Consider the following 12,968-nt stretch of genomic DNA (forward strand, 5'->3'; position numbering starts at 1 on the left):
TTACTTGAACATTGTTTTATTTATTAAAGGTAATCAATTCAAACAAAAAGAACATACAAATATGAATATGTATAACATACAAATTTCCAAATGTGTAAAAGGTAACGCTTGAACACTTACAATATTATTAGGAATTCTCACAGTACAAGGATGTAGCAGCTGCTTCCAAGACTCTTCAACACTTCCAATGTATTGCCAGATTTTCAGAACTATGATGCTTAACGCATCCTCTACTGCGGCAACTTTTGCACTTTTCAGCAAAGCAATGACACTGGAAGAAGCAAACCTGTTTTTCATTTTGGAAATATTTCAGTGACTTTTCTGAAACTACCAACATAGCGTGCTAATATTAACGAGTGGAATGCCAATGTTTTTGTTTACAGCAGCCCAAAGGAACTGCTCTCAGAATGGGTTGGCGATGGTGTAGTAAAGATTGCAATTGTTACATGCGCAAGTGGAAATCTTATGTTCTAAGAAAAGCTATATTTGCTGAAATGTGAGCTCATTGCTGAACAAATACACTGACCTTATGAGCCCTGGGAACATCTTGCTTGAACGATGACAGTATAGTTAAGCTTCCATGAACACGCAAATCGAACAAAAGTCAAGAAATAAAGACGTTATAAAAAGGTTTTGGTCAGAAGAATAACACGATTGACGGTGCCTTCCAACAAAGTTATCAGTTTGGTGTGACTTTGAGACCGCTGAGTTAAACAACATTATAAAGGCACAATACTTGTTTAGCCTTCACTGCTTATGTTCAACATAATATGCGTTTTAGGCACAGCTATCAGTCTGCAGAGGAAATCAAAATCAACATCTTGTTCTTTTTTTCTTTTTAAAAGGTGGTCAGCAGATGGTTTTTTTCGAATGTGGTCCAGTGTGTGTTTAGTCAAAACTCAAGCCTGCCCAGGATCAGTGAACTAAGTGAAATCCTTTTTTTCACTTCAAGTTTCATGTGACTGAATATCACATTCCCAGTGACGCTTTGAGCAAAGATGCTATATCTTCAGGTATGGCCCCCTCATCACCTAAAGTGAAACAACAACAGTGTTTTCATACCTTTAATTTGTGTCAGAATGTTAAAATGAAACAAAAACCTGCAATGGAAATTACAGATGGCTTGTGAACATAACATTTCCGCACGTCTCAAAAAATTTAACTTTCATTGATGAAGGCAAAATTGAATCCAAAAACAGTACTTCATTTATAATTTTCTGTTATGTGTAGCCCATTTTCTCAGACAATGCCACCTATTAGAGGCAAGGCCTTTCTACTAGAAATGTCTTGATTGATAGAAGTGCATAGTTATGATAAAATGTATCATAGCGGACTTGGTGTGAGAAGCACAAAGTCACATTTTTTTTCTCGATTACAAAGGGTTTGGCGAATCCACGTATGAAACTTGCACTGAGGTTTTAAATAGTAACTCAACAGGAAGTCAGACTCTCTGCTCAACCCCTCACTAAGATTTGAAATCGGCGCTCAAAGGGGATGTGTTTCCTGGAGGACCGTTGAGTTGCGAATGGGGAGCGAGTTGGGCATGGTCTGGCTGTGATTGACAGCAGCAAATAACTAAGAAGGCATTTAATGAGGCGTGCACGAGACTGAGCCGATGGGTGGTGGGGGCGACTACGTCATGCGGCTTAAGTGACATGGTTTATATCTTCTTCTGTAGTGAGAGGACAAACAGCCAAATTGTGTTTATCTCAGTGTTTAACCTTAAGATAGCACCAAACTGCCCCAAATTTAAGCTTTCAACAAACATACGCTAAAATGTCAAAATAATAACAAGGACCTGTATACAACAGTTTTTACAGTTCATCAGCCCAAAAAAGTTGATATAGTGTCGAGTTACTCTTTAAGTTTTCTTTTTGTAATTTTTTTTACAAAGTCTAATTGTGGCCACTATTTGAGGGGGATTTTTTTTTTTTTTGCAAACATTCTTTTGCCTGCAGTGGAACCATAAAAAAGCAACCTAAAATGTGGGTGCGTGAGTACACGTGTTCTTACTCTGCTCAGCAGTTGTCATGTCTTGCTCCAGTTTGAGTTTCTTCTGGCCCAGCTGCAATATACCGTCCTCAATGCTATCTTTACTGATCAGCTTTATGACCTGCACAGTCCTAATAAACAAACAAACCAGGAAGAGGGGGTGGCATGGCATTCAGTGTTTTTTTTAATTTTTTTTAAACATTATTATATACAGTATAGTACTGTACAACAAGGTAAAACAACTTTTTTTGTCAAGTCTACTTCGGAGTCAGTGTGAAGCCACTGCACCAAACTTGAGCATTTCCCCTCCACTTTTATCAAAGCCAGAAATCCCAAATTATTTGCAATGGCTTGATACCGTTTGAGCTGTCAATGCCTTTGATTCCACTAAGATCGATTCTATAACTTAAACATGATATGTTTGATTCAAATCATAGTGTGTGTGTGTGTGTACTCCGCTTACATAACCTATTATTGCAATGAAAGAGAGCTACCGTAGTTTGCTCATTCATGTCACACTACTCTGAAACGCGTGTTAATATTTGGAACCCTTCTACTCTGTGTTCCACTGTACTTGGTCTGCCCCAGTCGGTGACAGCGGTCCTCAGCCTGCTTGTCGTTGTAGGGGTTCCAGTCGATGTCATGCAGGATGACGACGTTAGCCGACGTGAGGTTGATGCCGAGGCCACCGGCGCGGGTCGACAGCAGGAACACAAACAAATCGGCGTCGTTGTTGAACTGGTCAATTAGCACAATTCTGCGGGGAACAAGGAGGCATACACATTCTTCACATATTTATTTCAAAACTTATCATCTAAAACTAGTGAGAGCTGACCTGTCTGCTATTGGCGTGGAGCCATCCAGTCTAATGTAACGATGGTTAAGGTGTTTCATCAGTACCTCCACGATGTCCAGCATCATGGTGAACTGACTGAATAGAACAACTCTGTCTCCCTGTACAATGAGACAAGCAACATGAGGCCCAACACGCACACACACATAGAAAACATGGGAGTCAAAATGATTACCATGAGAGACTTCAGACAGGTATCTTCAAAAGTTCAATGGTTTAAGAATGTTAAAATATACGTAAAACATTTCCTTAAAAGTTAATAAAGATTTTATGACACTAAGTGTGAGTCTGGAAATAATTCACGCTCTCATTTGTTTTGAAATACGAATAGTCTAATGGAACAGTGTTGGACTGAAGGTCCCGCTGTATACGTGTTGCCACAATTTTCATTGAACCTTGTCTTTGAGTGACGCCAGCTTCTCTGTGAGCCAAGAGAACTTCCCAGAGTCGAGGAGCAGACTGCTGTCCAGCTGATAGGAGCTGATGGACATGTATTGCTGACACAAACGATGCAGCTCAAAGTCAGACATCACCTCCATGTCCTCCTGGATCAATTCAGCGTTTGCGTCGTGGTGAGTTGGCTCCTGACAAGGAAGGACAGCGTCTTAGTGTTTTTGGTTTACAATAATCTGAACTTTAGCACAAAGAGAGTGGTACGGCCATTGAAATCTCAGATCTTTTCACATAAAAGGTATCCACGATTAATAAATTTTTGAACAAAACAAAACAAAAAAATTCTCCCAGCATTAACTTGCATCATCTTCTATGAATTTTTAAAAAATGTATTTTCTTTACAAATGTGAAAATAAGTGCTTCCTCTAGGAAAATGCCACCCTTTGACCATTTGTAAAGCCAGTTAAATAAAAAAAATAAAAAAATCTAATTGCATTGCTTGACTGGTCAATGTCTTTTGTCAACACCATCACTACAGCTCTCTCACGCTCTTTCCTCCACCCTCTTCTTCTTTGTACATGTCTGTAAAATTATTTGTGGCTTTGTGGCACAAACTTAGGTCAAAGGTTTACAACAGGTCGATAAATCCCTGATTTTGCAATGTATAAATGGTAACCGTCTTTGTCAATTGACTGGGCTGGCTCTCTTCTCGTCATAAGCAAAACAATGCAATGCTGATTATGATCATATCTGCTTAGAGCAAATGACACTTGCTGGCGAGGTTTTTGAAAAAATGCTAGCGGGGTTGGAAAACTCATTAAGTTGGCAATGCCGACTGCTGTGTGCATGCTTTGAACTACAGAAGCTTATTAAAGATAAAAAAAAAAAAAAACTTATAAAAAGCAATCAGTATGACAAACTCAAATTAACTGATATAATCAATTAGATCGCCCAGCGCCGGTCAACCCAAATACACTTGTTGAGGATATACAGCAAACGTACCTTCAGCATGAGTTTGCTCATGGCTTTCAGCTTCTCAGTAGTGTAGTACTGTCGATGAAGCAGAGGGTGGTTGGCCATCTTCCTCAAATGCATCATAACATTAGTTAACTCACGCTCTGAGAGTACAAAAAAAGAAAAGAAAGTGACTCACAGTTCCTAGACATTGGCGATTTCACAGAACGTCAACATGAGAAAATGTAAATCATGTGCGAAATTTGAGTAAATACATGAGCATCAATTAGATTCTTTGATGAGGCAATTGTCAGAGAATTTACCTGACTATGCCAGCTTGCTATGCTTGCTTGTGTAATTTGAATTTTAGAACAATGCATTTTTTTGGGGGACAGGAATCGTTTCGATGATCAAAGTTTGTACATTAGTAATGCATGCTGATGTAATTTTCTGAGTATGGGTATAATGGTATAATACTGCTCAGACACAAACATTGTAGCTGCACTTACAAGCACCTTAAGAGAAAAAAAACCCCACTGATAGCGTCAGAGTTTCTCAATATATATTTTTTGTTTTGTTTTAGAAAATATAGCTGTTGTAACAGTCTTGGAAGTGTGAATATTTTTATCATACAACAGTTTCCATTTTGCATAATATTACAAACCGGGAAATTTATTAAATCAAATTCCATACTTGCGTAGGAACCAACACACACGCGTGTGTGCGCGCGTCACAGTGAACATAGCTTACTCTCGCTGGTGGTGGAAGCTTTGAGCTTTTTCAAGAGCGCCTGGTAGAGAACCTGCTGCTTTTCACTCATGGAGCAAAACTCCACCTTCTCTTCCTTATCAGGTAGCTGCTTGAGCACCTGGAAATTAGAGGAGTGAGAAAATAATTAGATCAGTAAGTGATTTTTCCCCATCGTATTATATAATACTTAATACTTTAAAAGAGGCACGGTACAATAACTTCTTGAGTGTAATACCCCCCCCCCCCCCCCAGAAAATTTAATTAAAAATCATTGGTGCGTAAGTACATGGAAAAAAAGTCACAATGTGTAGATGATATGTACCTTTGGAAAAAAAAGTGTACAGTAATTTCTGGACTACAAGTCAATACTTTTTTCACTTGCATTCAACCCAGCGGCTAATACAAAGGTGCAGCTTATCCATCAGATCACAAGGGGGCGCATTATAAAGGAAGCGCAAGAGCGAGACAATTTGCACCCTCAATATTGAAAATAAAATAGCGGGAACCCGGTACGGTAACATTAAAAAGACCTGCGGCTAACAGTCAGGTACAGCTTGTATGTCTAGTATTCCCCAAATTTAGTTAGCGCGGCTTATAGTCAGGTGCGCCTTTAAGTCCAGTAATTACTGTACTTTAATTACAAACAATTTGTAATGTCTAATGCTATAAATGTGTACATATGTATATATAAAAAAAAAAGACCAAAAATTGTTCCCCTTCCAATAGTTTGGCTTCTAAATCCCGGACGAATATGTTACGTCTTTGCTACAATTCTCGCTTATCAAAGCAAAATGCTCTTTTCCGCCAACTTTCCATCAAAACATGGTCTCCAATAGGCTACCTTTTAACATTTTGAACTTACCCTTCTTTGCATCATGACTTACACGTTGTTGCGGAAATTAACTCCTGCTGCTACCCTCTCGCAACGCACAGCACACCACCAAATGGTCGAGATAACACCTAGTGCACTATACACCATCTACTTGACTTACCCCAGTGCAGTGGGTTCGCATACAAGTACGGCACGGCCGCTTGCATCGACTGCATTTTTTACTATCACTTACAAATAATGATATACAAATTACTTATGCAGATAACACTGGATTTCATTTTATGAGCGTAGATACCAGCAATTTTGGGAGTCAAATTTTACGTAGGTACAAGGAAAATCCAGTTGTGAGGAGGCATATTATATTTGAGTTATAGCATGTTTGGAAAATAAACATGTACCGTTACAAAAAATATACTAGAAGAACATTGTGTTGGGTATGCTGTGATAATGTCAACGTAGAAAACCACACACAAAGATTCTCTATCAACCACCGGTGAAGAATCGAATCCTTGAGTGACAACCCCTCCGGGTGTGCGCTGATGGATGCAGACTGAAGACGACCGTAGGCGGGATCATTGAAAGAGGCCCATGTCAGCAGGAAAAGACTGACTTTGCTGTCTAAGAAACAAACTTTTATACAAAGTGGGATATATTTTGTTTGATTTACTGCTGCTTTCCTTGTTCATGAACTTGTTTAATATTTAAGGCTACTATTACCTCAACAGCCCGATTGCCTTTGTCTTAGTACAGAGCGTCCTTTGTTTACAACAGATTTCAGTTTGAAAGGAGGTGACGTACTCTAAATAATAATGGACACCAAGGATCCCTTAACTGTGTTTAATGACTTACATGAAAACATTGCCACTTTAGCAGATTGTAAAAACTATTAATTTCATGTTACACAATAATGAGAATGATACATTTTCATTTGATGAATCATGTCACGGGAAGAATAAACATCATAGATGCAGGAGAGAGTGACTCACCTCATTCTTAACCCTTCGAAGGATGAAAGGTTTCATAATGCGTTTGGCCTCAGAGATGCGCTGTTTCTCAAATTGACTCTGATCCTCCTGGGACTTCTACAGAAAATAAAATGGATGGAAGAGGCAGAACAGTACCAATTGTCATTTCCAACAAAATTATTGACAGAATTATTTGCTGAATTCCCCGATGAAGAGCTGGTACCAAGGAGTTATGCTGAAGTGATACATCTCGACAGAGACATCTTTGTACGTCGGGGAGGACCTAAGCTATTTGTTGTGAGTGGTAGTATATTGCATATGCTGTGTGTGTGTGTATATATATATATATATATATATATATAGTTTTTTTTTACCAGTTATTTCAGTCATGTGTACTATGTTCATCACACAGATGGGGGGGAAAAAAATCAATACCATAGAAAACATCTTGGAGAGCTGCACGGTGGTGCTAGAGAACATGGACGGCATGATGAAGTTGAGGAGTGACATCAGCTCTAAGAGGTTGTTTTGTAACGGTGTTCCAGTGAGCAGCAAGCGATGCTTCGCCTGAAAGTAGACAAAGTGATTGGTATCAAGAAGTCATGCGCAGTTTTAAAGGCAAAATAGGCTCTTAAACTCTGAAGGTCCAGGTGCCCCTAAAAGGGGACGACACCCTGATAATCTGAACAGCATTTAAAGATAAACATGTGAGGCCAAAAATGCTGATCTAATGTGAACGATTTTGCGGACCCCATTTTTGAGAACGGCTGCCAGTGAACTTACATTGATAGACATGAGGTGGCGATATCGCATCGAGTTCATGTTCTTCAACATGTGACCCTCATCGAAGACGGCGTACACAAGTCGGAGCTTGCGAAACAGACTGCGGTCACTGTTGTTCCCAATGGCTAAGTTGTACCTGGAGACGGGTAAAAAACAAGTTGAGGAGTGACGCGTGTATAAAATGGAGTTTTTACGAACTGAGGCACTCACGTGGTGACAAGGACATTAAATTCCATGGCGCCATTGAGGATGTCGTACTTGAGGTAGTGGCGGTCCTCCACAGATCCTGTACACAAAACAAAAGCAGCCTGTCACAAAAATTCTGAAAATGCTTCACACGAGTGTTTTTCTTGAACTCTCAAATGCCCTTTAAGCACAAACAAAAATCAGTGTATTACCACTCAAACTGTCTATGGATACGAAAAGGTTCACATGTAAATGTAACACATCCTACCAGAATAAACTAACACTTTCAGACGGGGACACCACATTTGCAGTTCTCTGACCCAGTTATCTGTAAAAAACACACACAAAAATCTGTATTATGGACAACATTGGAACTTCATGTGTGTAAATTCTAAAAGAGAATCTCCAGGCTGAGTTGAAGAGCTCACTTCATGTATTTTAAATGCAATCCAGCTGGTTATTTTGATTACATTAAAAGGTACAGTACATGACTGAATATTTCGCCAACACAGCATCAATTCAATCCAGATTTTTCCAGTTGTAAGAAATGTTTGTGTTACCAAGTGTAGAGGCGGGCACAGTGATGAGGTGAGGACCCTGAGTCCCATTCTGCAATAAATGAGCCAAGAGGGCAATAGCCTGGATGGTTTTCCCCAAACCCTGATCAGAGAAAGAGGCAGATTAGAACCATTTCATAACCCAGCAAACCATGAAGCAACTTTCAGAGGATGAAACAATAAATAACCCTCTTTAAAAATAAAAAATAAAAAGACTGCCTTTTTTGTACATTAATTTACTTATTTGAAAATAACAAAAGGGTATGATTGAGGCGGTCCTTCCGGTTCAAAAAACGACACTGTGTGGATACAGCCTACTCATATAAACCTCTAAACACATTTACCATACCACTTGATCCTAACCAGCTTCGACAGAAGGATAAGCTTATTAGACAATCTTATAAGACATGAGGAGATAGTCGAGCGCTTGATGCCCTTTGTTAGAAAAGGGGAAAAAATAAATCGTGACAAAAACTACCCGATTGTCTTTATGCATGTATCCGGTCTTAGATGAGGTGGTAGGTACCAGGCAGCTATCAATGGGGTCCAGGAAATGCATAGGCACAAAAAAGTGAGATAAACCTCCGTCATGTCCGGGAAGCGCACAGAGACGACGCCTGCTCCAGGTTTAAAAATTAAAGTTGCTACTCACAATAGTAAGTATGTGAAAACCAAACAAAAAACAAAACACCATCATGTCAGGGCCGTCATAAATCTAGATCCATGTTAAGAGAGACTTCACAAGACAAACATAATGACCACCTTCGTTTATGTCATTGAATGGGAGAAATAAGTCAGCCTGGCAATATTTCGCCATGACGGTAACAGACAAGATTCCACATAATGGCCTAGTTTTAATCTGTAATAAATCAGATGGATCTTCTTTAAAATAACAGTGACGCACTTGTCCCTTCTTACAGTCGACATGTCAAGACCGCACTAGGCTACACTATTTTCCTCTTGCATGGCTTGTGTCTCACCATCTCATCAGCGAGAATACCACTCAGGTTGTGTTCGTACATGAGCAGCAGCCATTTCAGACCGATAACCTGATAGGGTTTCAGCTGGAGCCTGGAAGACAAACGTGATCCACGATGAGAAACCATTAAGACAACATTTGGCATATTGAATTTTCATGTCACTCACTTGCTATTGAGAAGCTCGGGCTGTAGCGCTGCCCCCGTGCCAGCTCTCATCACTTCTGTGACTTGCTTAACCATATTGGAGGAAATGCTCTCACATTTGGACATGAGTCCCCGAACAATTGTGCGCTCCTTTAGTACAGTTTTGCAGCCCGAAAGCAGGTCCTCTGACAGCCCATTGCTCTTATTGATTTGGTTGGTCTTGAAAGTAAAAGAAAGAGATGATTATGGTAAGAACTAGAGAACAACATAGAACTTGATTTTGATTTGTAACTGGTCTTATTTGCATACATTTATATAGGCACATTGAAAAAATATATTTATTTTCTTTTTAAACTCTGATAATAAGCTTATAATTAGCTAATAAAATCCATATGCCAAAAGCCATTTGGTAAAAAATTACGGCAGCTCCTGAAATGTCTCGTGTTAAATGCCTTTCACTGGTCAAATTAAACTACAATAATGAAAATGTGGACTTTTCTATGATATTCTAATTTGTTGAGATGCACCAGTGATCAAAAGTTTGTTTTAATGTTTACCATTATATAATTGGTCTATTTAATTTTATACTGTACTTGTATAAGTTAATCAAATTGATCAATCTTAACCATACACATTCTACTGTATAGTAAAATACGACATTTGCAAAACATCTGCTTTTACTCTGGAAAACAATGACCGAACCAGTAACTGAATATGTTTCAGTAAAGGTGGCGAGTACAACATCTATTGCTCGAGTGCTATTGTTAGTTTTTTTTTTTTAAATCTCTAAACAACAACAAATAACGACTAGAATTGGTTCATAGCAATGGTTAGTTTCTCTTGAAAGTCACAGAAGAGATTGTGATTGATTGAAGGTTACACTATGCATTTCCATTTCCTGTTCCTACAATAGATGAATTATGCAAAATGCCTGTATATTCCTATAAATCCACATGTACAGTACAGGTGCATCTCAAATTAAAATATTCCCCAAAAAATATTATTAATTATTAGCTGTACGCTATAATTATTATAATGGCAAAAGAAAATTTCTGAAACATTTCACTCCGTGTGTTGTGAAATATGAGTTTTACATTTTGAATTTAACTAGAGAATAAATGAAGACTGCCAGGTTCTTGTAACATACTGAAATGCATCTCTAATAACAGGCATGCTATTTATAGCAACACAATCGCAAGACTTCTCACCAGGCTCAGCCAATTTGTAAAGGGTCGCAGCTCTATGATCTTTTTGGCTTTTTTAACAGAACACCCAGAAATGAGTGTCAGCTCATCACTGGTGGCCTCCTGAAAGAACTTGACGATCTCTTCCTTCACTCCTCCCGTGTTTGCAAGTGCATCTTCGTAATTGTCCAAGTCGCTGCTCTCTGCATCCTCGTCGTCATCATCATCATCCTCGTCGTTGTCGTCGGAGCTCAGGTGCTCTTTAGCGGCGCGGGCTTCACGCTTTCTCTCTTCCGCTCGCTTCTTAGCCATGCTTGTCCCACTGGCGAACCTGGACAGCATCTGCGCGGCGGAGGATGATGATGATGATGAGGACGGCTTCTGGAAAGTAGTAGTTTTCTTGACCGAGGGGAACGAGTCTTTTGAAATCCATGTGGAGAGGGTCGAGTAGGAATGTTTGACCTCATCTTCAGATGAATAGTCGTCGCTGTCCACAGTAGCGCTTGAACTGTTGTCACAATCACTCCCACGTAATGGATCATATACCTTGGCATCCATTCTGTTGTCACAAGATCCAAGCAGGCGCTCCTCGCTTTGCTCCTCTCCCTCTTTGTTCTTGACATGGTGTGATTTCTCAGGCGACCTGAAATCAATCTCATCTGTGAGACAAGTAAGAAGACATCAGCGAAGCATGACACGGGTGACAGATTCATATTAAAAACGTGCGCGAGGTATGTTGGGACCTGGGCTAGAGAACATTTGTAGAGCATGCAGAGCCGCAACGCCATCCCAGTTGTGTTCCTGAAGCACAGACCGCAGCTCCTACAATAAGACAGGTATCAGTGAGCTTTATATCGAAACACAACCAAACATCCAATTTTCTATGTGCCTCCATATTTAATAGTTGCACTGTTTGGAGGAAACAGTGGCCCATTTATAAAGAAATAAGATTCTCAAAGCCTTATAACTGTGGTGTAATTTTTTTTTAGTGCTGTCAAAGTTAAAGCGTTAATTGATTAATTAATCACAAAAAATGATCGCATTAATCATGAATTAACCATTTTGACAATGGATGATCCTTTAGCGTGACAGCGGATGGCTACGTTTAAGGTAGCACAGGTTGTGTTTGAGCAATAAACATAATTTCATGCATTAAAGTAAAGCATTTAATGAATGTTTGCGTATCATATTTAGAATTTTTGCTCATGTCAAAATATTGGGGTCCTTTTTTCCCATTTTAAATTATGCAAGTAATTAACTGATTAGAAAAAGAGGAGGATGAGCATGTGCAGTGGATACAAAAAAAATGTTGAAGACGTCCTACAGTCCTCATAACATTCAATGTCAAAAGAATTAACACATAACCGGTGCTCTTCAAATTTGGCGGCGAAATAATTTAGATAATAAAAGGCTTTTTCATTAAGTGATTAATCTAATTTAAAAATATAATCGTTTGACAGCCCTAAAAAAAAAAAATAGTACACAGACACAAGAAAAACTGTTTGCGAGCATAAACGGTGTCTGGCAAATGTCTTTGTAACCGTTTGCGGCCTTGAACGAACACTGACAAAAAAAAAACATTCGCTATGTGCACACACACTCGTTAGCCTTTGCCACTCAGTGAGATGCAACCCTGCAACTTGTGTTCTCTTTGCTTTGCGAATGTCTTCAGCTGTTGTGGTTGTAAATAGTTTTAGGTGTTGTGCTTTTGGTTGCATTTAGCACATTGCGTTGCCTTGTGTATGAAATGTGCTAGATAAAAAAAAAAGTTGCCTTACCTAATGAAGAAAAGCGCTTCAGAAAATTTACTCAGGGTTTTTTATTGTTTTCACATCAACAGGTTAGAACTTTATAAAACTTGCATGGCAGTAAAGTGCTATTTTACCCCCCAAAAATGCCTGTACAATAACAGTTAATGAATGTTTTTATGATGTCGATAGTCTAACCGTAGAGCTGATTATTTATATTTCCGTTAATTCTTATAGGGAAAAATTGCTTCAAAATCCAAACAAATTGGAGGTGACGAGCATTCTGGATGGCTGGATGCACATTAAAGATTTTACTAGGGATGCACGATAATGCTATTTTCCACCGATACCGATAAACCAATAATTGAGAAAGTGCCGATGTCGATAACCAATAAGTCAGCCTATAATTTTTTGCTAAATTAACTTAAATACAAATATACTTTTCGAGTCCTACTACAAGTCTAACATGTACAAATACATTGAAACATTGTGTAAAGCACCATGAAGCTAAATTTTATTGACATGCTTTTAAAAATGCAACTAAAAACGGCGAGGGTAATATTTTGGGGAGACACAGTAAAGAAAGCCCACACTGGCGACTGCCATGTCGCCATGATGCATTGTCTGCGAACACGAGGTCGCGTGCA

The 12,968-nt window shown here is 39.1% G+C and overlaps 1 protein-coding gene across 3 annotated transcripts in view; it reads right to left on the minus strand.

The window, feature by feature from the left end:
- Window positions 1-12,968, minus strand: part of smarcad1a (SNF2 related chromatin remodeling ATPase with DExD box 1a) — an 18,733-nt gene continuing 5,765 nt past the window's right edge. For 2 of the 3 annotated variants that reach the window (XM_086076186.1, XM_086076185.1), the window contains 17 exons: window positions 11,317-11,395; window positions 10,598-11,232; window positions 9,412-9,608; window positions 9,246-9,336; window positions 8,269-8,368; window positions 7,977-8,036; window positions 7,733-7,808; window positions 7,523-7,658; window positions 7,175-7,306; window positions 6,761-6,856; window positions 4,943-5,060; window positions 4,241-4,356; window positions 3,241-3,429; window positions 2,828-2,946; window positions 2,567-2,749; window positions 2,014-2,123; window positions 1-1,031 (listed from right to left, as the gene is read on the minus strand). In XM_086076186.1, coding sequence (XP_085932312.1) covers window positions 970-1,031; window positions 2,014-2,123; window positions 2,567-2,749; window positions 2,828-2,946; window positions 3,241-3,429; window positions 4,241-4,356; window positions 4,943-5,060; window positions 6,761-6,856; window positions 7,175-7,306; window positions 7,523-7,658; window positions 7,733-7,808; window positions 7,977-8,036; window positions 8,269-8,368; window positions 9,246-9,336; window positions 9,412-9,608; window positions 10,598-11,232; window positions 11,317-11,395 — 2,499 coding nt within the window. In that variant the 3' untranslated portion in view covers window positions 1-969. The remainder of the gene's footprint in view (window positions 1,032-2,013; window positions 2,124-2,566; window positions 2,750-2,827; window positions 2,947-3,240; window positions 3,430-4,240; window positions 4,357-4,942; window positions 5,061-6,760; window positions 6,857-7,174; window positions 7,307-7,522; window positions 7,659-7,732; window positions 7,809-7,976; window positions 8,037-8,268; window positions 8,369-9,245; window positions 9,337-9,411; window positions 9,609-10,597; window positions 11,233-11,316; window positions 11,396-12,968) is intronic. The other variant, XM_086076187.1, reaches the window with a different exon arrangement.

Source organism: Leptonotus elevatus, chromosome 5 (genome assembly GCF_054856555.1).
Source record: "Leptonotus elevatus isolate MCC_2025b chromosome 5, RoL_Lele_1.0, whole genome shotgun sequence".
NCBI lineage: Eukaryota > Metazoa > Chordata > Actinopteri > Syngnathiformes > Syngnathidae > Leptonotus > Leptonotus elevatus.